At 33.3% G+C, this 26,493-nt stretch overlaps 1 protein-coding gene across 2 annotated transcripts in view; it reads left to right on the forward strand.

Annotated features, from left to right (window-relative positions):
- LOC128990363 (uncharacterized) overlaps window positions 1-25,928 on the forward strand; it is a 42,314-nt gene extending 16,386 nt beyond the window's left edge. Inside the window, exons 2-6 of one of the 2 annotated variants that reach the window (XM_054412708.1) lie at window positions 17,377-17,582; window positions 18,532-18,667; window positions 20,155-20,288; window positions 21,862-22,105; window positions 25,822-25,928. In XM_054412708.1, the coding sequence (XP_054268683.1) occupies window positions 17,377-17,582; window positions 18,532-18,667; window positions 20,155-20,288; window positions 21,862-22,105; window positions 25,822-25,886 (785 nt within the window). In that variant the 3' untranslated portion in view covers window positions 25,887-25,928. Of the gene's footprint in view, window positions 1-17,376; window positions 17,583-18,531; window positions 18,668-20,154; window positions 20,289-21,861; window positions 22,106-25,683; window positions 25,791-25,821 lie in introns of those variants that run through there. The other variant, XM_054412709.1, reaches the window with a different exon arrangement.
- Window positions 25,929-26,493: the final 565 nt, after the last annotated feature.

Here is a 26,493-nt window from a genome sequence, read left to right on the forward strand (position 1 = left end):
TGTGTTGTATTATGAAAATAAATAATAAAAAAAACTATCATTTTGGAAAAGCCAAATATAGTTTTTTTTTTAGATACATGTTAGTAAATACGTGAATTTGGGTTTTCAAAAATTAAGTTAACCAACAAATATTATTGGCAAATTATGGCATTAATGAATTGTATAGAAAATCTATGTATTTTATTCTTTTTATCATAATACAAATTGTGACGGTTAATTTAATAAACTTGGTTGTTTTGTTTTTATGAAATTAAAATTAAAGAAGATAATTACCTTTGAGCATAAGTAAAGACCGTACGAACTGTCATGCTTGAATTAACTCTTATTTTAGAAAGGAAATTATATTTCAAAGCTTTAATTAAGAATCGTGATTCTCTCATATTTTATTTTATTATTATATTGTATAATTTACTTACTACCACAACTCTTGAAAGTATTTTCTCGCAGCCATAACAAATTATATACAAATAGAGTCGTTAAAGTGTTCAGAGACGTGAAATTACCATCCTTATTAGTAAAAAATGTTTAAAAGCAATAATTAATTTTTTAAACTACGAAGTTTTCCATATGAACGAAGGATTTCACAGTTTGCAGTGGGCGGTTGTCGCACGACAGATTTACTGCCAATCCGACACGGTAAAGCCAGCGGAAGTGCCACATGTAGCAAATGTACATTTGGGCAGCGTCCAGGGTTATTAATACCGAAACTAATATGAATGGCTCCAGGTTTTTACCACGGACCGTTCATTCATAAAGATTGCTCCAGGCCTGCTCATCATTCATGTCCTGGTTTTGGCAGACTTATTTTGTGATTAAGTCTTGAAATATTTGATTAAACGCAATGATATTTAAAAGGATATTAAATAAATACTAGACTTGGTTGAGAAGGCCTACCAACAATTGACAATATTCTGTGTTAAGTGATAAATCAGTCAGCTGTTTGCTATGATACTGAATTGATTTGAACTAATACTCAACCCAATCCACTAGTGCCCTCTGGTGAGATGGTCCTGAGCTTCTATTTTCATAGCTTCAAATATTTACATTATATGGGAAGTCCAATCTGTATATAGTCAATGATAATATAAAACTACTTTGGAAAAAAGTGTATTAATAATTTACAGGTTAGAAAACCTTTTGATATGATATCTTTTAGAAGGGGTATCTTCACTATATGGATAGTAAGATAACAGCTGGCGAGAAGAACCAGTTTACCAGAGTGTATATAACCTCAGGCTGAGATATAACGTAAAGAGTACTGTAAAATACTCTGTACCTAGCAACGCTAAGCATAATAATTTGATTTACTTTGCGACCAATAAGCTCAATACTTAAAATGTGCTGTGAATAATATCGTTATTTATTTATAGTATATGTAATATGTATATGCCACCTCAGTGTATAATTGCATTTTCCCACCTCTCCCTAAAAAAATAAATATTAAATATTTAAAATATTAAAGCATGTATGTTCGTTTATTACTGATCCAGGCACTCTTGAAAACCTGGAATAGTTAGTGCTTGGTTATATGTGGTTTATTTTTTAAATAAGTTTATTATAAACAAATGGTTATATTGCTTATAATTAGTTAAAAAAGGTACATCACCAAATTGTTAGACACGGGATGGTTATAATTTCGAGCAATTTCCAGTTCAACTTATATTATCAAATAGTTCAAGCAGAATAGTACAGAAATTCTATTAATATTATCATATAAAAGTATGACAGAAATACATACTGTATTATATCCCTACGAAAAAAGTATAGATTAACCAATGATAGGTACATTATTATGTTATTTAAACTTTGCCCAGTAAATAATGGACAACCATTTTTCACAAACTCAAATATTTAAATTCGTTAAATAATTATTTAAAGTTCCCAGTAAACATTACACGAAACAAATTCGACCTCCAAGAATAGGTTATCAAATAATAATACAAGTCCTAACTTGTTGACATATCCTTACAAATAGTTGTATCTGAGGGAATTCAAGGAGTAAAATACAGTTTTGATAGCACCGGACTGTTTACACGTTGACGTTGGACGACCTTCTATTTACACAGTCCCTCCAAACCCAACATTTTCATTTCAGCTTCTGTTTAAGTGTGCAACCAAACAATACCTTTTTGTTTTTACAGTTTACCGTCCATTTTAATCCCAACTGAAAGCGATTGGTGTTTAGAAAACTTTATTTTGTTTCACAAAGCATTTAATCGATTTCAAATTTTAATCGTGTACTATTTTATTAAATATTAACTGAATTATTTGGATGCCTATTAAAAAACCATACTGTTAAAGAAGTGTGTATTAATGTTGAGTAAATATTAAATACCGATAAAAAGAAAAATCATTTACATTCTCATGTTTATTTCAATATTTGTAAATATAAAAAGTCATATGAAACATAATAGTCTAATGACATGCTTTAAAATATAAAAAAAGGAACCGATCCATAACGATTAAATGCAAAATACAATCTCGTACAATCTTTAATTAAAATATAATACACAACCCTTCTAACAGTATTACAAAAATACAATCCTGAAATGGAAAAAAACAAAAAAAGTTATGTTAAATCCCTCAATGCAGACCAAAATAACATCGAAGAACTTCTTGACGGGCTTTTTACGTGCTAGCACTTTGATAAAATATGTCTTCCCATAGCAAACTATTCACACTTATACTGTCAACATAACAAGACAGTAACTATGCATAAAAGATTTCAATAGTGATAAGTTTGATCAGTCACATGAGGCCCAATCAGATTATATTATTGTAGATTATATTATTATTGTTAGATATATTATTGTTATATTATTATTGTAGATTGTATTATTGTAGATTATATTATTATATTATTGGGGAGCGAGCTGGCGTAGTGGTTAGAGCGCGTGACTTCAGTCCCTGAGGTCCCGGGTTCGATCCCCGCCAAGTCACCAATGGATTTTATCTACGTGATAATGCCGCAACCCCTAGGTCCAGCCTGAAGTAATGTGAAAAACAATCCCAGGCTCGTGCCTAGCGTCCTTAGGACAAAAAAAATCAGATTATATTACACTCATTTCAAAGGCAGAATATAATGTATGTGATATGTTTTTTGTAAATGAAATAATCGTACTTTTAATATACCAATAGATTAGATTAAAAATATTATAATCTGAAAATAAAATAAACTAAGAACAAAGACCTGTATTAATTGTTTAGTTTCGATGTTTGTTTCTGATTACAGTAGTTTCGAGTAATTACGTACGGTGAAATACATAGAATTGAGCTGCCTAATAATGGAATATTACAAGGTATGAGCAGAAGCAATCATAAGCTTGCACTGGTGACGACAGCTGATCTTTTTGGATTAGTAAACGTGTCATAAATTAATGCGCATGATCCGTCATAAGCTTTAAAGTAAAAACAGTTGGGATGAGATAAAATATATTGAGAAATAGTTTTTGTTGGGAAAATTAAATGAAGATCCTGAAGAGAAAGGCGTTTGTGATGCAAATGAAGGCCTCGGGGCTCTCTGCTTCACCGCAGGTTGTAGCGGATTTATGCTAAGTTGTGAATCATGGTATAATATTGTTTCTAGGTAACCACAGTTGGTAGGATTTAAAGATGTACGTAATTACAATGTATTATTTATGTGTATATTTTAAAATAGTTATTTAACAATTACCTTATTGTTTTCATATTATTTCTCTTTATTCCATGTAAATGCTACATTTATTCTATTATGTAGCCTAATCACAAGAAAGACTAACAAATTGTGAATAATGTTTTATAATTCACCATGGTAATCATATTAAAGATGTTATAGAAACCAAATAAATAACAAGTTTTAAAACATAGTAATGTTATGTTTGAAAATTTGCACTTGAAACTATATTAATTTTATATATTACCTTTATGTTTATAATGACACCTAACCTGACATGTAAATGTATTACTTAAACTATGACGTGTTTTCATATTACATAAGTGAATTATTAAGTTATTTTACCACACAATAATTGTGTGAAATAATAATTATTATTTGTTTTAATCCACACCATGGATAATACGTTGATAAGATAATAAGTTTAGGTAATGTTAGTTCATCTATGTTCGCACCATTTTGATTTTTACTTTGTTTTTGAAAATGATCCAACACATGATCAAGTTCTTGTCTAAAGCTAACCTTTTTTAAATGGATTATTAATATTGATAGCCCGGTGACAATTTCGCTTGGAATTGGACTTCTAAAAGCATTCAAAATTGACCGGATGCGGTTCCAGCTACTTACTAAACCATCAAAAATTTGCAAGTTTACTTTAAAATTTTTCGTCATTGTAGTGCAACACAATTTGGTTCCTGTACTGCAATATGTTCTAAAAGTACTAAGTCATGAAAATACATTTACAAAATAAATTATGTATCATACCATAAATAAGTTTATTTTTTTATGTGAAAAGCTCGACGATTCGACATAAAGCTCGGCAATCACCACCAATGCACCTGGGGTGGGTCTATTGTACGGACCAATCTCGTAGGCTGTCCCATAATGAGTCCAGTTCCTCAGTATTGCTGACCTGTCAAGTCACAATCGTTTGAAGGATTGTTCCTATCAACCTCGTCTACTGACCATTGTACACTCCGTCCTAAAAACGTTTCCGACTGGGCATTCGATTTATTCTACACATTTCTCGATTATTTATTTGGATCGATATCAATTCAAGCTAAATAATAAACAAATGAAATTATTTTTAGGAGTAGTCAAGTGTCGTGAAAAATAGAACGTAATACGAAGTTAACTCCATGATAAGTCTGAAAACATAGTGTGATGCGTAACATATTTACTGTTGGTGAATTCTTAGTAGGAAAATACGCGTATCATATAATATCAGAACCCATGAAATAACTATAAAAGGACTATTTTGTTACTGTATGGTAGTGATATATTGCATGTCACCTGTAACTAAAACACGCACATCAAATAATAAAACTTGTTGAAACAGCTGCTTATTTAAAGCAAGTTAACATACATAATATAACAGAGACGTCAGTAATCTAAAACAGCATTTGCAGCTTAACAGATTTGCTTTTGGTAACACTTTTAATTAAGTCGGTCTAAAAAGTAAATACATTAACTCAATACTTGTTTACAAAACAAATGTTTTCTACGTCATCCAAATAGCAAACAACGATCAAACTAAACCAGTTGAAATAAATCGTTCAGTTCCCACCCATTATTGATCTCTACTTATTGTAAATGAAATAGACACTCTGTATATTTTAGCATACCCAAGATAAGGGAACAATAAACCCAACAAAGAGATATGCGGGTTACCTTACGTCACTAATGGATTAATCTTTACAAAAAGAAAAAAAAATGTTTAAACCAAACAAAGTTGTGTTGTACAATTCATAAACACTTTAGCCATAATAATAAACATGGTACTTTTGATTGACTAGGTTATATTGCATCATATAAAGGTCATTAAGGTTAACCTAATTACATGTCAAATCTGTGACGTCATGATGTCGACGTCTGGCTAATTTAATCCTCTAAACCTCATTGTTACTTAAACCCATTGTTATGCGTTGTATGTAAAGGGAATACACAAATACATAATATTACGAAATAATATTTAATCTTAATTTAAGAAACATTGTGTTTCTTTTTATACATCTGCAAACGATTGTTTTCATGTAATTAAATCTGCATACAGTTGCGGCATATTAAAACTAATTATAAGACGTAAAATTTAATAGTTGATTGAGCTACAGATACTTTGATTGGGTGCAACAAGGAATAAGTAACCGATAAGTAACATGTTCAATATGAAGCCAAGAAGAATCTTGATGGCACTATCTAAGGCACCATTTGGCTAAAAGTTGTTATAGTGTATTTATTATCAGCGTTTTTAAGTTAGCGTCGTGTAATTACCCCCCTTGTTAATAAACAATTAATTATGTTGTGGTATCGTTGATCAGATCAAACTTGAGAGGAAATAGCCAGGATAATGTTAAGCCCATGTACGTGTTACTTTCTGCAAGATGGCATAAATCTACAATATATCTTAAAGTCATGCAAGCGTCTAAAATACCATCAAGCCGAAAAAGTCGAGGATTTAGGACTGATTATGAGGAGGAGGTTGTTCTCGAGTTCTAGAGTGATCAACTCCTGCGATCTCTGTGGTTTGATGCATATTCCTCGTTTATTGACATCACCAAAATTTGAGTATCAGAAGGGTTTTCACAAGTAACAATAGGTTTATCAATTGGGGCTTGTTTATCTTAAAATATGCTCATTCCTCAGTTGAGAGGGCAAGTTGTCATGTTGCCCGAATAAAATAATAATCAAATGAAATACGTTTTGGGTAATGATATTTTGTCGATATACCATCTGTTTATTACTTCCTGTTTTAATGCCAGCCATAACTACTCAATGTAGGATTTTTAAGAAAATATGTTGCTAAGCCACGCACAAAGACCGATTACTTCCTTAAAGCCTTTATTGGAAATAATGTTGATGGCCTTTAACTGAAGACAGATTTTTGAGGATAATGTAGAAAGTCAAAGTACATTATCCTCAAAAATCTGTCTTCAGTTAAAGTCCATCAACATTATTTCCAATAAAGGTTTTACGGAAGTAATCGGTCTTTGCGTTCATTAGTGCGCGGCTTAGCAACATATTTTCTTAAAAATCCTACATTTATTATACTATCATTTATCCGGAGAAGGTTTGTGGCTGCTAGATCAGCTACAAGATTACAAGTAAAATAGTACATAAGCTGAAAGCCACTGTTTGTTTAGTACGGCAACATATTTAGGCATATGACCATACAATTTTATTTTTATGGACGTATAATTATACAATGTCTTTCTTATTTAATAAAATTAACTACACAAACTTCATTGAGCAATCACAACCTTTTGAATAAAATTTTAACATCTGTCCATAATGTTGATCCTTAATTAACTGTACTAAACGAGTTGACGTGTAATTTAGAATGACCTCAATATCATGTGTTAACCTCTGACGTTAACCAAGGCATGATATTGGGCAATGTAAACACATTAAATGTTAACAATGTGTGTTAATTCATTACACGTTTTAATTTTTATATAATTGATTTTCTGAAAACCGTAATATTAACCAACTATATAAACTCAAAATGGACATTTTCTAGCTGTTTTCATTGAGTTTTTCTTCTGTTCTCTGCCATTGGCATTTTATAACGTTTATTGTAAGGGAACAATCAACCCTGGCCTTGTTACTACCTAATGTCAACATTACGTTATATAGTGTCTTAGGCTCAAGGGAAGGAGATGATTGTTTGCTTTCACCTACAATATCGTCCACAATATACAATTATCTTATATACTAAAAAAACGTTTACAAAACTTATGATAACTAGCCTGACTATACTACTGGACCGAATTATACTATTTTCCTGTAGATGTACAGAATCCCTTTTTAAATTAAAATAGGCCCAAAAAAGAGTACGAAAAATGAATTTGAAAAAAAAAATGGGCCTTTTGGGTTGTCATGTTGGTAACGAAATAACAACAAAATACAAACAGGAAATCTAAACAAATGGAAAAAATCCAATCACATGTTTTATTTACAGCGTAGAGTGAAAATAGAGAAGTTTGCACAATACATACTTTTGGTCGAGTTTTAGTCCACGGGGTGAGCTCTCGTAATGTTTATATTTCTTCTGGTCTTTCCTTTTGAGCAATATAATTACGGGTTAGGCATATAACAGTTACCGTCACTTTCAAACTTTCAGTTATTGTAGAAGTAAATAGACATTTGAATTTAAAATATTTATATGTAGTAATCCGTGAGTTCAAAATCCGTATCAGTTCGTGATTTTGTGCTTTTTTATCATACGTTATGACATAATGAAAACTAGAGAAAATGCTTCATCCTCTCAAATATAGTGGATATATCTCTTAGATAGAGTAGTTGGAATCATGCTTACACTGATGATATCAATGATGCTGATATCAGTGATATGACCGGTGTCAGTGATTGCGGTGAAAGCATGTCAGATATGGATGAACGATCAGGTGACTGTTGTTTACTGGACATTAGACTGTTTGCTGACTGACCAATGTTTGGACACCGAGTGTAAACTGTGACAACCTGTGTTTTGAGGTTACAACGCAGAGTTTAAAGTCTCGTAATCAAGCAAATAAAAACTTTTTCAGCGAGACGAGTGCAAAACAAACAGCTGATAAAAAACAATACCATTACGATTCAAGGTAATATCATAGACCAAACAACACAGGTAGACTTCTGATCCCATTGTATATTAGCTCGTTTTTCTTGTCTAGTTCATGTTGGTGACACTAATCGCTAGTGTCAACGACATTTCGTTTATATTATTTTGGAGTTAATTTAACGATTGGTGCTATAATGTTTGGTTATATAACTAGAAGAAGGGTTATTGTTTATAATTGGATTGTTCGTTTTTTTGGTGGGGGGGAGGGGGGTAAACGAGGTTATACATTACTGAAACAGCAAGAAACAAGTTGTAAACAAAACCCAACCTCTGCTTTGTACCGGACGGAACTAACAATATAATTGCCTTCAGCTGATCCATAAGGATGAAAATCTACTAAGGTAGTATGTTTTATCAATGTTTATATCTAGAAAAGTAGTTGGGTTTAAGTTTTGTGTTCCTTATTAGTACGTATTAATAAGCTCTTGGCGTAAAACTGAACCCATTTAACATGAATATACTTTTTTAGTTTGAACTTACTGGAAAGACATTACATACTCTGGTATATTCATTGAAACCCAAAACAAGTTGGCATAGAGTGGATTGCACAGGTTGAACAAAGAGCAGATTTCATCCAAACAAAACAGATTGTTAAGTAAAATAAGAGACTCCCAATGGTTGAACACGTTTGTCAGACCGGATAAATTTAGCTTTGCTGTCAGTTTTTGCTCGTAGAATCATATATTCTGACGCGTCCGATTTGGACCAACGTCACGCCTGGAATGAGTGGAAGGGGGGGCGGGGGGGGGGGGAGTTCTCTGAAAATGTTTGAAAACAAACCATTTGACAGAATATCGATTCCGAAACACTTTACCTAGTTTATTTGACTGTTTATTAGGCGTATGTGTGCAGAATGCATTGTAAATCTTTAGAACACTTTTCTCTTACACGAATTTATATATCAGGGCTCTTTCTGTGGTAGATATAAAATATAATATTAAATTAAGAAATTCAATCGGAGCACTAAAAATGGCGTTAATTACTAATCGTGAAATTACTGAGAACATACAGGGTGATTGATATAAGTGTGCCAGCCGTTTTATTCGAAAACTATAAGAGATATCAAAAAAAGTTAAATGGTAAGTGCCTTGGGTTTTTTATTTAAAAAACTTTAGTCAAGCCAAAAAAATTATTTTAGCCACCATTTTTCCAATATGGCCGCCAACTTAGATTTTTCTTAAGAAACACCCTGTATTTTATGATGTATTCTGGTAGAAAATGTAATTTTAAGACGATTTTATTCTTGTAATTTTTTTCATAAACCTAACCGTTTCAAAGATAATAATGGTTAAAGTTTTGAAATTTCTGAGAAAGAGAAAGAGTTTCGATAAAGGCCTAAGCAAGCATGCCAGTTGTTTTATTCGGAAACCATTCAAAATTTCCCAACTTAAACCATTTTTATCTTTGAAACGGTTAGGTTTATGAAAGAAATTACAAGAATAAAATCTTCTTAAAATTACATTTTCTACCAGAATACATCATGAAATACAGGGAAAAATCAAAGTTGGCGGCCATATTGGAAAAATGGCGGCTAAAATAATTTTTTTGACTTGACTATAATGTTTTAAATAAAAAATCCAAGGCACTTACCATTTAACTTTTTTTGATGTCTCTTATGGTTTTCGAATAAAACGGCTGGCACACTTATACCCTGTATAGATTTAGAATCAGCGTGATGAATTTGTATAACAAAATTATTTTATGCATATGTGACATTTTTACAGTATAGTTGAAAACTACTGTCCCTTCTAAGTAAAATAGTTAAATGGTTATCGGTAGAAAAGAATCTTTAAGCTCATTTAAAGGTGGTGCATAGTATACTTGAAGTAGCAATTATAGCCATCATGGTTGAGAATCGTATAAATCCTCTGACTGATGTGGTACTCCGATTATCATGCAAGTTTGATCCCCATTTAATTGGCTCACCACACAGTCAAGTCTGTTCTCATTGGCTGATTATGAACACTAAATATAATATTCTTAAGTTTAACTATTAGATTGGAATATCCTGATGAACTGAATATTTTATGTGAATACAATGATATATTATTTAAATATAGATATAAACCAAAACATAACTTTAGGAAGGGTTTCTATTTTATACATTACTATTATTTTTATTAAGAATTATTATAATTAAGATTTAAAAAATGAGAAAATGCGGTTTCAATATATTTTCAAAGCCTTTTGCCACTGATAAGCGCAACACAAGTTTAAATACTCTTTGGGAGTTTGAATCTGGAGTTTCACTGTAAAGTACCCTACAATACGGTTATACTAAAATTGTAATTATAAAACTATAATTTAATATATTGGCTAAGACCACAAACTTAGAACGAGAAATACAAAGCTGAAAAATTGAAATTTTGGAATTTTCAAGAAGGTATAAGAATGTTTATAGTGGTAAATTAACCCGTAAAAACAAACAAACAACAGTTTGTTACTAAAGTTCGTATAATCAGTGTTATTAAAAGATAAAATTTTTATTTTTGCTTTGTTAACCAACACATTAAAAGTGCCGTAGTTTTTAAGATAAAGGAACAGACAGTTGGAAGTTAATCCCAGGTGACGTTAAAGTTTGGTGGCAAATCCGTCAAAGCAAATATTGCTTTTAACTTCTAAAGATTGAACATGTCCCTTCCAACCTCAAATGGGATAAACGTGTTTTGTGCTTTAATCTGTCTCCGATAAATCCTATTAAAACAGGAATTTATAGTTGCTACAAAATAATATGATGCTGCGAGAAACATTTGAAACAATACAATAAATATATTTCTCCACCTATACCTATGTTTAAATGGTCAAATAATGCAGATAAAAATTGTATTGTGCTTAAATGTAAAGTACCATGCGTTTAGCATTATGTTTGCTAGTCCATAGTTATGTTTATTTTGGAGAGCGATAAATAATGTTTCACATTCCTCAAATTTCGGTTTAAACACACGAAAAGTTGTTTTGTTTTTAAACAATTTTAATAAGATAAAATAGTTGTTTAGTTTAGTAATGTGTTTCGTCAAACATTTTGTTTACGATACAAACGGATTTCAGCTTACCAAAATAATGGTAGATTGATTAAAGTATACCAATTAGCTTTGATTATGTAAAACTCTTAATAAATCATTCATATGGAATGATTAAATTAGTTGAATTCCTCATAATTTAAAAAATTCAAATATAAAATATTTGATAAGCATCCTATGATTTTATAATGTTTAATTTTTGTTTAAATTGTCTTTATTTAATTTAATTAAAGTTTATTTTTAAGATTATAGTTTTGGCATACTTAAACATTAGGAAATAATACTGAAAACTGACAAATAAAAAACCCTATTTCCAAGAAGAAAAATATGACTCAATGAAAAATGTATTTTTACGTTTCAAAAAATAGTATTCTAAATTTATGACGCAAGCCAGATACGTGAAACAAACATGAATCTCGCTCAAGAGCTTCTGATGCAACTGAACCATTTTCCGCGATATTAAAAATAAAGTGATATTAATGGCGCTCCAGAAAATAAGCAAGTGCACTACAACATTTATGTAAATGTTACAACACCAGTGCTCTTCAATGATTCATTTTGTTGGTCAATGCAAAATATTTAGCCTACTGTTAATAATATACAGATAATATTGGTAAAACTGATTATTGAATATCCGTTGACTGTTTTACTACGGTACTTATAAGCCTAGATGAATCTATTACATGGCCCTTTTCTTTTATATTCCAACACATTTGGGCTATTGGTTTTCACATGGATATCCTTTTTGGATAGTGATAAAAGATTAATTTTTTTTACTATCCCAGTTTTAAGAATTTAATTATATTTATTGCCTTCGCTGTTTTAGCCTACAGTTCTTGAGTAGGTAAGATGTTCTTGTCAATCTATGCATTATGCCAGCTTGTGTTGCATCTTCAGTGGATATTCTAAAGCTCTCTCCTTATCACTAATACTATAGTCCATACTGTACAAGTATATTTACACATGCTTTAAATATGATTGTTTTAAGGGTTATAATATTACCGGTGATTCAAAGTAAGCTAATTCAGGCAAACAGATTAAAAAATACAACTTAATGCCATGAATTATTTATATATTAAATAAGGAAAATATACAGAAACTTTGTAACAAGCTGCTACTACAAGTCTTGCAAAAACATCTAAGATGTAAATGAATTTTTTGTCTATTTTCTAAATGATCGAAAATATAATTTTACTAACACACCTTAGTAACTCAGTATTACCCATGTGTAAAAACAAAGAAGACTAGATTTTATTCCATTTCGTATACATTGCCGTTACTCTACTCTGCAAAATATTGTAAAATTAATTTTCAGGTGATACTTTTTTTCTTTGTATTGGTCTCCGCTTTTAACTTTTGAATTCAGTATAGTCCACGTTTTAGTATGTTACAATTTACACGGTATTCATAAGCACTTACTTATAACATCATTAAGTGCCGATATATGCCTACACCGTAATAGCCCTGTATAATCCTACGTCAATGACCCTCTCATTCTACATCATGGCGTGATTGAGTATATCATAGCAGTAGTGCGTTGTCAGTGGTGGACCAGCATCATTAAACTTAATGATACTACTGTTAACTATCCATTACAACAATAGTGTTGTGAAAATGATACTCAACTTTAAAAAGGTTTTTATTTGATCATATAAACAAAATCAACTATCCCATAATTTTAGTTTTTATTTAGTGGTCTATTTACTTTTTTCAGTGGTACACACTTTTGAAAACAAGTTATCGTTCAAAGGTTTCCCACGTTACTCAGAGTTAAAAATAAGATTAAAAATGAAGGAACAAATAAACAAAAAGCTGGGGGGGAAGGGTGATTAGAGAATGTCTAAAAGAAAATATTATTGAAGTTTATGATTTAATTTGGAAGTAATTAAAACCACAAACTCACTATTTCTTTTATATCAACATTTCACAAGCATTATTGTCCCAGAAGCACACGCACCGATACACGCACTCCCAAACTCCCGATCTTCTTTCTCCGGTGGCCCGTGGTGATCTCCTCGATTGTCCTCTCCAGGTCCTCCAGCTCCAAGACTCGTCACCCCTCCATCTTCTTCATTAGCCCTTCTCATTGGCTGATTACCGATAGGGTGTGTGGCTTATAGGTTAACGATGTTTCTTGGAAGTCAGCCCTACCGGTCATCGCCTAGCTCACATCAGTTGGGAAAGGAATTTGTAAATCGATGCTCATGCTACTGTTCAACTCTGTTCACACCAACTGGTCGACTAAGTGTAACGTGAACAGAGTGTCTGCATAGATGAGCACCGTGGGTACGGGGTTAATCCCCTTTCTTACAACATATACAAATGTATAGCTCTCAAGTGGTGACAGAAACATTTTATCCAAATTGGAGTCGTCAACATGTTATTTCAAATACGAAATATTTACATTGTGACATGCAAAATAACTCGACGAATAAAACATTTAAACATGTAGGCCTACAACACATAACCCGACCAACGGTACTGACCCATATTTTATATAAATATACACCAATGACATATTCTTCACCAGAAAGCAACGCACAAACGATATGTTCAAAGCCTAAGTAACAAAGTAAATGTGTGTGTGTAAGAATGATTGCAAATGTAAAACAAAGTTGAAGTGAACGCAGTTGGAATGGAACACTTCCATGGAAAATAAAATTTGTTGCACAAAGAGATTTTTTACTCTATAGAAGTGAAAAAGGAAGATAAAATACCCTGAATTCTGTTAGTGGCTGTAATAAACAGTCGAAGTTTCCAGTTAATATCAGCGATCGCAGCGGTCGAGGTTCCGGGCATTTGACACAATCGGAACACAGCCAGGCTTAATTAAATTGGTGGAAACGAAACGCCGTATTTTTACCTTGTAAATGCTTGTCACGTCGTTTGAAAAAGGTTATACGATATATTTTTCAATACTTAATTAATATATTGCCCTCGTATGTACGTGATTTATTTATCAAATCGAAATGCAGTCCGGATGTTGAGTTGGATTATTTTGTTTTTAAATCACCTTCAATTGTTTATAAGGTTAGGAGAGCCTAGCACAGATCAATGGCTGCAACAGTTTCTAACGAATGGTTTTGTCTTGAGAAAATATTTTTTTTACTTTCAAAAATCCAATGTACTTTTAAGTAAAAAAATTTGAAGATGTGTTAATATTAACACGAAACAGCTGTAGTCAACCAACTACAAACCAGGACCACTTGACGGATACAGGTAATTTAAACCTTTTATTGTAAAAAAATATATTCACACATAAAATAGGCGGTGCATGATTAAAATTTAAAACTAGTATTTTCTTGTGACAGTCCTACGTGTTAAGAAATCAAAATTAAATTCTCAATTTCATCCGCCATTTTTATGATAGTAGACAACCTATTGTGTATACAGTACCTTATAATACACATTCCGTAATTGCCTAGTAAAATCCTGCGTCAATGAATCTCTAACAGTGCATCATGACATGATAGAGTGAACCATAGTGGTAGTTCGTTGACAGTGGTTGACCAGTCTCATTAAACTTAATGATATTACTGTTAACTATCCATTACAACAACCAGTTATTGAGGTTTCATCACATAGAAACGCAGTAGTTATTGTTTTATTCTGTCTTCTAAATCACACAATAGATTATTGTTACTGTAATGTTTACGATAGTTTAAATTTCTCAAAATCTCCCCAGAACGAGCTGGTCTAATGGTGGAGCTTGGGGCTTCGGAACCTCAGTTCCCGTGTTCAAAACCCACTAATCACCAATTTTATCTATTGATAATGCTACGAACCTCCAAGACTAGCATGAAGTATTGTGTTAAACAGTCCCAGGCTGGAACCTAGCGTCATAAGGAAACAAGGTTAATTTTTACTATAGTTTCTTTGTTAAGGTCCTTTGATAATATTACAATTTGATTACATATTTCTTCAAGTTAAAAACCTCGTTGCAATGGTATACTTGGCACACATTATTTTAATGTTTCTCCCAAACCAATAAAAAGTCCGGCAGGCAGGTGTCCTCCATCTCACATCATGCATTTCTGTTTAGTTGGTTTTTACCCCGAGTCAAATTTACTGACGGTTCCGACTTGGAACCACGCCTGGGACCAGGTTGGGAATCTACTTCATAAAAATATTTGGCTCTAACCCAAAATATTCCCTGCATAAACATATAAGCTTCCCTATAAGCACGAATGGTATCACTAAGTGAGCTTTGCCATTAGTTGCTGTGGTTACCAAGCTCGCTAGTTTGTTTATCGTGTATACAAATAGTTACTATAAACTCTGAAGCTGCATTGGTTATACATCTAGTTAGCGATGTTCAGATATTGAATTTCTCATTTGGGTGCAGAAATGCTTCAGAAATATAATCAGGGTCCATTAAAAAACATAATAGATTTTTAATAGTTTACAAATTACACTAATATGATGACTCATTTTCTCTTTTAATGAATACTATAATAATGCAGTAATACGAATGAAATAATTTAAATTCAATGTAGTCTTACGGTAAAAAGATTATAGAGTGATAAAAACATTATAATTTAATATGAATCATTTAAATAAAAATTTAGACAATTTGGTATTGATATTATTTGCATAGACGAGTAATAATAACAATGGAAATGCCATTGTAATTTCAGTATTAAATGCTCATAACCCATTTTGGTATTTACATACTTTTGTACACATTGAAAATCTTGGATTGTGTGGACATTTGAAGTTGCAGTTAGTTTTCAGTGTAGCAAGTTATATGTACTGTAGAACCTAATAATGAATGATGTAAGTTAAAACCACATAAAATTAATTATGCAATTTAACTTCATCCAGAACCAATAACTATTCACAGTTAACTCTCCTAATTTTGTGTTCGCAATGTGTATGTAAAATAACTATGAAATCTATTGATAGAACATTTCGTTGGATATAACTAGGTATTATAACCAGGTTATAATTTAATCAAGTAACGGTACACATCTCTTAAAGTGATCTATATCTGGCTCTGCAGATATCCATCCAAAATGTTATCTTTTTCTCGAATAATATAAATAGCATTCAGTCCTTCCCTAGAGAGATTGATGTGTATTGTTCCTACTATCTCTCTAACGGGACTTCTAATAACCCTATACATTAAACCTTTCCTGCTTGTTTAGCTAACTGTAAGCTGTTTTTTTTTTTTAAAAAGCCACAAAACTAAACGCATTAGTATTGTTACAGAAACAGTATACCTTTTACTGATCTCTGTATAATCTTTTGTTTGCGAAAGACTGTTATCTCAGTTCTTGTTTAGTTTTACTATCAAGGCGACTTATTGTCTTCGAAAGATAAACGCGTAGTTGAATTGGCAAAAGTAACAAAGTTTCGAACTTGCGCAGCAATTTTCTAATCCATCTTTGATGCAAACTACTAATCAACTGTATTGAAGTTACGTTTGTATTTTTTCCTAGAATGATCCCATAAACATATCTGAGACACCGGCAATTCAATGACACGCTTTCCCCCGAAAACATAAATTCGATAGTAAACTTTTACTTAGGAAGCTTACCCTCAACGTTATTTAGTATTACATAGGTTTTACTAGTCTGCGGGAATCGTTGGTCTCAGAGGCATTGCGATATATTCCACCAGGTGTTATTCAAACTTCTGGGTATACCTTATTAAACACTTAAGTTATTTAATTTTCTCTCGCAGGAGTTGATGGTCTGAGAGGCATGGAGGCATATTCCTCCAATTGTAACCTCTTACACTTACGTTATTTTCTCCACAGGGGTTGGTGGTCTGAGAGGCATTGAGGCATATTCCTCCAATTGTAACCTCTTACACTTAAGTTATTTTCTCCCACAGGGGTTGGTGGTCTGAGAGGCATGGAGGCATATTCCTCCAATTGTAACCTCTTACACTTAAGTTATTTTCTCCCACAGGGGTTGGTGGTCTGAGAGGCATGGAGGCATATTCCTCCAATTGTAACCTCTTACACTTAAGTTATTTTCTCCCACAGGGGTTGATGGTCTGAAAGGCATGGAGGCATATTCCTCCAATTGTAGTTCAACACACTTACTAACCTCTTACACTTACGTTTTTTTCTCCCACAGGGGTTGGTGGTCTGAGGGATGTAGAGATACGCGCCCCTATAGCAGTGTCTCCCGGGTCCTCCGCGACCCTCACCTGCAGATACGACCTCGAGGGCGACCCCCTCTACACAGTCAAGTGGTACAAGGGCCGCCAGGAGTTCTTCCGATACGTGCCTAAGGAGCTTCCGCACACCAGGGTGTTTCCTCTACCCGGAGTCAACGTTGACGTAAGTTCACCTCTCTCGCAAATCAGACCATTAAATGTCTCACTGTGTAAGGCACTGACGACGTAAAAGGTCATTGACTTGCTGCATCAGACAATGGACTAATATTTCGTCCAAACTGCGCTTGTTCATTCGTACAGATACAAAATGTTGTCTAGGTTTAATTATTGACCAAACGGTGCCCGCTGTGTGTAAGCCAAAGTTCTTGGTTACTACGACAAAGATTATTTCAGAATAGTATAATTCATCATCAGGGCCTAAAGTGACCCATTCTGACCCGAGCTCAAGTTTCACGATTGAGGCGAAGGACGTAAACTGAAGTACAACCAGAGTTAAGTTTACGTATTTGTTTTTATATTGTGTTACTTTTTTGTTTATGTTTATTGGTAGAATATTATGGCTGTGGTAGATGTGTTATACTATAGCGCACCGTAAATTATTAAAAGAACCAAAACGAAATTTCCTAAACCGTGTCCCCTCCCATTGCAAACGCAAAGCACGAGTATAACTTCTATAAGCTTTTTATACTTAAAAACCTAACCCCGTACGAAGGACGGGCATCATACTAGTAGGTAATAATATTGTGGGTTTGTATACCAATGCTTTACTTATCAGTACAGTGCTTTTGAACAGGGACCGCAGGTATTTGGTCGTGCGGCTGTTCACCCACATTATCAGGTGCTCGTTCGATGTAATTGTGAAAGAATATAAATGCTGATATTTTATTATTTAAAATTAAATATTTTTCAGGTATTCATGAAAATAGTTATACCTACATCAAACATTTGATTACTTCATTCATTTTATATAACTAGCCTATTTCACGCTTCCAATTGATACTTATGATATTAACTTATGGCATTATTAACAAAATATGGACAGGTAATATTGTTCTTCACGAAGATGAATGCAACGACTAAAGTAATATTTAAGACTTTATTTTTGTTGACAGATAAGTGCGTCGGGCCCAACCAAGGTAGTTCTGAGAGACGTACAGAAGTCCTTGTCGGGGAAATATCGCTGTGAAGTGTCGGCGGACGCGCCCAACTTCCACACACAAGTTGTCTCCACACATATGCACGTTATACGTAAGTGTGTCTAGTCATTATTTTTAATCACTTAAAAATCAGTTACCTTTCCCTGTTGAAATATTTTGTGCGTTAATTTTAGGACTTTAGGATTTTGTGACTTATTAAGGATGCGTAGACGTAATTAAGGCTTGTTTCAGAGACATTTCCGTGTCAGTTATGAGGCAACATCTCTGGCCATTTTACAGATTTAAAGTAAAATAGGTTGATAAAAAATCAATTTATCTCTTTGGTCTAAATAACTATGAAAAAGTATTATATTCCTTAAAACGGCAATTGAATTAAGGCGTTGTAAAAAAATACGTAAAATGAATGTTCTTGCTTAGGGTGAGTTTGGAGCAATATTCAGTCGGTTGCTCAGTCAGTTGTGCGACGGACTTTGTTCCATGACAATAATTTTTTGGGTTCAGACCTTGCTTCCTTGCTACATTTTATCAGTCCAGATAAACTCTTGTACTGTGCGAATTAACTTACCCCTTGCTTACCTGATGCATCCTAAGCAAGGATCAGAGTTCAATGTAGATGCACATAAAATAAACAGGCAAAAATATGTTTCCTATTGTACAGTAACCTAAGCAATTAAACACTCTACCATTATCAGAGGCAACATTGCAGGAATTGCAGCTTAAAACACCTATTAGTTTGAATATTTGAAGTCAATCAATCCAACACTTATCAATTTACCGATTTCTTCTCGATGATCAAACCGGGTGCTTTTCAAATTTTCATTCTGATATTTTATTCCTTCAAAGGCTCTTTAATTTGATGAGGAAATTAAGGTGTAGTTTATTCAACCATTAATTAAAAATATACCCTGCTAAGTTCCTGTTATTAATGCACAGAATGAGACAAGAATATGCTGCTTGTAAAACCAAGACCGCTCCCTTGATAATGTTTAATGCCTCATTAGTTTCGTTTCTGCCCGGTTTGTAATTTGCCGCCAGCTATTGAGTCAATGTTCTGCTCCTTTCTTGCAATCAGGTTAGATTTTTATAATTAGCTTAGTTAGCCTGTTTTTTCTAAACTAAACACCCATGAGTTTTTTTTTATATATAATCCCAATTTGTTCTCCTTACATACAGTGTTTAGTGCAGTTTGCAGATTGAAACTTATCGTGCTAGAGCTTAAAATAAGTGTTCACTTGTTAACTAAAATTAGCAAGTAAATAAAAAATATCATTTGTTTGCATTTATATAATAACCAATACTAACGGATAGTTGGTGGACAAAAGTCAGCTTTTGAAAATTTCCTCCAGTCGAGACTCGACACCTCTCATGTACACTCTAGTTCATGTAGGTCTAATTTTTTCATAACCTTATTAATAATGCGTTATTTTTAAACATTGACCTAACCATTGCAACAATGGCTTAATTTCTTCAAAGATGGTGTCTACACAATTGAAAAATGTATACCGTTCGAGAAGCAAAGGAATCACTAGGCACCAGATATTTACATTACAACAGTTTTATATCACCTCTGTATTTCAGGCAACCTGGAGGGAGATCCTCGCATTTTACTGGAGAAGATGAGGTACAGTGTAGGGGACACTCTGCGAGGCAACTGTACAGCGCCCCCTAGCAGTCCTCCAGCGAACATAACCTGGGAGGTGAATGGACGTAAGGTCAGTGTTACGAGAAAACATGTTGAAAACAGACATACTAAAGAAATGTTAAACAAAAGTAAAATTGGTATGTACACCTTAAAGAGAATTCAATGTTTTCAACTTTGTTGCGTTTTACTCATGAAGCCCACTGACCTTTGGAGAAGACAAGATACAGTAATTAACTCAGCTACACGGAGCCCCAAATCCTAAAGCAACATAGTTAATTAAGCTCTGTGTAGCTTTGGCTTAGTTTATGTTCCAAACTTATGGTTAATCTTCTCTGGCCACTGTAACAGTTTTTGTTTGAGCTCACTTTAAGTTTAATATATTTAATACAGTACTGTAGTGTTAAGAAATCACTGGTGTAGGTTTATGTTCTGAAAAGTGTCACCTGTGAAATGGCTTATTACCTATTTGGGAAATTCGCCAAAAAAACCATTATATGATAATGATGGTTGCGGAAATATAACATTAAATCAATGTTGGTACCATGTCAGAACCGTTTGTATCCCAATCACGGTTTTATGTTCTATAATATATTATATGAATATGATATGATAAATAGCTACTAGATAAATAGCACAGTAATCAATTGATTTACTTAATTTTAATTGATTTAATGCAATAAATACTACCTTTTGGCCTGTTCCCTTCAGGCCACCTTCAGGAAATGTTATTGAAATATATTTTCACCACACTATGATGTTTTTGGCTGTATTACATACGTTAATTGGTGGCTGAAAGTTACGTTTTGCTGGCCATGCCAGCTGTCATCGTAATTTGGGGACCGAGCAGGTTTTTACAGGCCGGGGCCGCAAAATCAGCTGTCCGCTTACTTACTTAAAACATTAATGCGTTTAAATACACAATCAAAATCCGTAGCATTGCAATAGACTTGTGTTAGTGTCACCGTTGCCTAGCAACTATTTATTTTTATTTTTGCTGATTCCTCAAATTATTTCTTCACATTACCTTAAAGTTGTAGTTGTGTTGACTATCAGTGTGCATTATTATAGTGTGAATAGTGGTAATAGGGTATCGTGTGGTGAAAAATAGCGTTCGTACCACGGACCGAAATGGTTTTGCAGCTCTCGATCGATTTAAGTTCTCGACTTCGTCTCGAACTTAAAAACTATCTCGAGCCGGCAAAACCTAATTTTCGGCCCTAGGTACGAAATATACTATTACGTTTACTCTATGATGCCACCTATATAGACTATATAGTAGTTATATATCGATGATATAGACCAGCTGAATGATGGAAATTATCTGGTATGTACGTAGTTAAATCGACCTCTACTGCCACGTCTCTTTCCCTATACTCTGGTATTTTATATGGCATAGAAAGTGTCTTTTAGCTCGGCCTTCATACAAATTTAGCGGATTCGACAAAAATGACTCTTTGACATAACTGCGCTCTGTTGGTGTAACTACTCTAAAGGTGAAAATCTCTAAATCAAAATGAAATGTCTTATTCTAACAATAACTTAAGCTATCACATTTGGTGCTTCAAATGAGAGTGAAAAGAGTGATTATTTCAATTTGAGTAAAAGAGTGTCTCTACTCGTATAGTGAATCAATTGATTTCCAGGCTCCACCGAAGAGTATACGCCACATCATTTGGAGAAGCAACTTCGATGAAGACTCCAAGTCGTTGACGATAGCGGATCTGGAGTTTGAGGTAGACCTGGGAGTGATAGAGAGTGGCGGAGGCAAGCTGGAGGTCCGATGTAGAGCGGACGTCTACGGGGCTTACATTACCGAGGCTAGAGTACTGCTAGTAGAGGAGCGGCCTCGACTGGCCTCGGTGCTAGGGACCAGGGACTCGTCCACAGGTGAGGCCACAAATGTCATACAAAGTGGGACGAGGATTACATTGCAAAATATCTAATTAATGAAACGTCTTACTTTGCCTACTACTTTCCTCAATAGTTTTATCCACTCCGGAAAACAAATAAACCAAATTTAGGATTGGTTTATTTTACTTAATAATTATCAACAGGAAACTGTATGTAAATGAAGAGAACTTTCGGTTTACCGATTTTAGCACTTGGCAATGACATTGTTTATTCTCCCACCCCAATAAGAGTCTTAAACAATCCAATCTATTTTTTTTTAATTTTGTAATGCGCAATTCCTGTTCATATGAGGGGGGGGGGGGGTTAAACTCGGTAAAATGACTCACGAGTCACGCTGAGCTGTTACATTTTAAACATGTTGATTTTAACATTTTTATCTAGTTTAAAAAGCTCCACTTTTCTCTCTATTTATTCAAAATAACTAGTTGATAGTATTCTTAGCACCAATTTCACAATGGTGCATAGTTAAAGCTACAGAACCTCTTGTTGAGAGGCTTTTTTGATATCAAAGGCCACATTTAATCAATATTTACGATCAAAAGAATGAGGTTATGATACTAGTTTGGAAAAAGGTTTAAACACCCAATGATCACATTGAGAGTATTGGAAAGAGTCAAGTATTGGAATCCAATTACTTTTTAATGGTAACCTTCACATTATACTGATTCTTATATTGTTTGTTAAAAAAAAAATCCAGCAAATTTAGTTATAGTATGTAAGAAGCATAATTGATTTATTTTAATTGTTTGTAGTGGTAACATTGTTTCTTTTTTCATTTCCCTCACTAAGTTTGATTTCATTCATAATTCTGTATCTCATGGCAGGCAAATCTCGTAGACATTGTAAGTACAAAATATTATTATCCATTATAATCTAGGAAAGTAAAATCTGAAATTAAAATTTGTATTAAAAATACTATTGAACATGGATATGGGAAAATAATATTCACTGTTGGTTAACCTCAAATACTAAAATATGTTAAATTAGGTTATAAGTATGTTAACTTGCAAAAAGCACATTGTACGAAAGAAAATGGTAATTGAAATTTATATTTAGAATAGTTATATTAGTAATATTTATGCATTTGTATATTTTTTTTACAGACGAGTTCCTGTATTAAAATAGAGCTCTACGGAAGGCCATCATAAAGTAAGACTGTTTCAATTAAATAATTAGGTATTTAGGGCTGAGATACAGAGGTATAATTTAACTAAAGGAAAAGTATATATTTGTTATGATTACATTTATTTTGTTAATAAAATGTCATTGTTGTACATGAAAATGAAATGGCTTCTTTTTAACTTAGGCTGAATCCTATTGAAGTTATATAGTTCTGTAGTATAAATCATTACATTTATACTTTTATTGGACCTTACGAGTATAACATCCTAGGACGCTAGGTTCAAATCGGAACTGTTCTACAAATTACCTCAGGCTAGTCTTAGAGGGTCAATGCATTATCAAATGGTGATTGGCGGAATTTGAACTCGGAACCTCAGCTCCTTATCTCCGAGCTTTACCACTAGACCAGATCGCTCCTCATGAATCCAATTATTGGAATCGAACACCCTATGATTATGTAGAATTTCATAGCACAGGAGAGTAAAGTGGCAATATTGAGTTTAAGAAAGATACAATACTCGTTATCTAGAGTTCAAATACACCGAGATATGCAAACAGCCACTAAGTTAAAATTGGCCACTATGGATTGATATTCCATGATGCCATCGAGTTGAATATAAACTCTGAATTATTTGGTAATAAAGTTAGCATTTACTCTAGTCCTAAGGGTCGATTTAATGTTAAATCCAATGTTAAATGTGTCTTTCGTGTTGAAATGGCTTGAAACTTTTACTACTTTATCAATACACTTATTTCGTTTTACTCTGGGAAAATTGATTGAATTCAATTAAAAAATTTAATTCAAAACTTCAATACAATGAGGTTGAATTTCATATATGAGAAGAGAGTAAAACTATTTTATTTACATTCTTTCAGGGGATATACTGCCATTAAGTGTTCCCGTAATTTATTTTACTTTATAATAAACCAATAAAAGATTGTATAACTTTAGAGAATAGGCTTCTAGTTAACCCAGTCGTTTTCTTACATGTACTCGTTCTAGAAACGATAAAAATAATCCTATAGTACAATAAAAGTATAAAGAATTGTGCTTTATGCGAGATACAATTTAATCACCCTCTAAAGACAAATGTTCGAAAGGTACAATCCATAATACGAGTTTGGTCATAATGCTGACAAAGTTTGGAGAATTATTTGTCTCATTAAAAGTTTACGCTACGTTGTTTGGATTGCTACAAAAAAGTGAGTTATAGAGTGAGAAGTTTCACAAAAAAGAAACGTTTTGTGCTGGAGGATGCAGCAGTAATTAGTGGCCATAAAGCAAAATTGCCTCGCATTACAAGTTCAAGACTTGGCTGTTGTGTTGTTAAAAGTATACGTTTTCCTTGAATTTTATAAATAATTGCTAAGCAATGGTGATACATTTTATACTTAGGCTATAGTGAAAATGTATTGGATTAGTAATTTGTAAAATATATACAACTTATTATTATTTAATAAGTAGGAACACAGTTTTGTATGATGGTGAACGTGTGGGAATGATTACCGGTTTTAATTATAAATCTACTAAAACTAACTATCCAGGTGCGATCATTTATATTATGCAATAGCTGGGTATAGGTCACCTGAGTGGTTTGGTAATTAAAAGGTCACCAGTTCGATCCTGAGAAAAGCCAATAGCTTTTTGACGATAACTAGTCAAACGTCCCAGGTGTCTTATATCATAAACCGCTAATAAATAGTGCTGGCAAAAAAACCAGGTTATAGTCTTAGTCAGTAACAAAAATACACATTTTATTACCCACTCATCCACTACTGTACTCACTCATATTTGGGTTGAAAATCTCACTTTGCCGTCCTAAATAGTTCCTAGATGACCTAAAACAAACCAATCATTAGGTAAATGCCCCTGTACTTTCATACTTTTCTTACCATCGCATGATTTAACACACCCGTCTATTGCTTTTCTACTAAATAGATTAGTAATTAGCAAACAAATTCTAAGCTAGCCATTGTGCACCAACTTCTGCCTTATTTTACCCAAAAAAACGTGGCATTCAGGTATAAGGAGACCCTTATTAACTTAGTGTTTCATAAAAGATGTTAAATGCTAAGTAGAAACGGTGGTAATTTAAATAGGAAATTTTATTTTTGAATTTAGGCTATAGAATTAAATCTACCACTATTTTGAAATTTAAAATCGGAGAATCTTTATTTTTTTTCTTACATATGATTCTTCTTATTTTAAATATACACAATGTTTCATAAAGATCCGTTTGGAAAATTTTAGGATAAACATGTTTGTGAAAATAAATGGTGGATATAGTTTTTTTTTGAAAACTTGGATTCTAGATTCTCTTTTTATTTTGACACAAACCCCGTATCCTGGAGGTTAACTGAAGACTTACGGATCACTCGGTACAATATTGTTGACATGAAACTTATATAACGATAACTAATGTATGTTTCAGGGCAGCACAGCACATGGTCCATCAGTTTATGGATGTTACCTCTGACAGTGCTCATGACGCGGTAACAGCCTGCCTGTGTGTCATGTACATGAATCATCTTATGTTACATTGTATAACGATAACTAATGTATGTTTCAGGGCAACACAGCACATGGTCCATCAGTTTATGGATGTTACCTCTGACAGTGCTCATGACGCGGTAACGGCCTGCCTATGTGTCATGTACATGAACCATCTTATGTTACATTGTATAACGATAACAAATGTATGTTTCAGGGCAACACAGCACATGGTCCATCAGTTTATGGATGTTACCTCTGACAGTGCTCATGACGCGGCAACGTCCTGCCTATGTGTCATGTACATTAACCATCTTATGTTACCTTGTATAACGATAACTAATGTATGTTTCAGGGCAACACAGCACATGGTCCATCAGTTTATGGATGTTACCTCTGACAGTGCTCATGACGCGGTAACGGCCTGCCTATGTGTCATGTACATGAACCATCTTATGTTACCTTGTATAACGATAACTAATGTATGTTTCAGGGCAACACAGCACATGGTCCATCAGTTTATGGATGTTACCTCTGACAGTGCTCATGACGCGGTAACAGCCTGCCTATGTGTCATGTACATGAATCATCTGATGTTACCGTGACCTTCACGTGATTTGAAGGGTGTATATTTTTACTACCATTGATTTTTATTTTTGTATAGATTCAATATTTGATTTTGTATTATATTGTTGTCTGTAAATAGTTATCAAACAATACGAACAATAACTGTATGAATGAATAAACATTG

Source organism: Macrosteles quadrilineatus, unplaced genomic scaffold (genome assembly GCF_028750875.1).
Source record: "Macrosteles quadrilineatus isolate MER2022 unplaced genomic scaffold, UCM_ALF_1.0 Scaffold_3__2_contigs__length_128488019, whole genome shotgun sequence".
Taxonomy (NCBI): Eukaryota; Metazoa; Arthropoda; class Insecta; order Hemiptera; family Cicadellidae; genus Macrosteles; species Macrosteles quadrilineatus.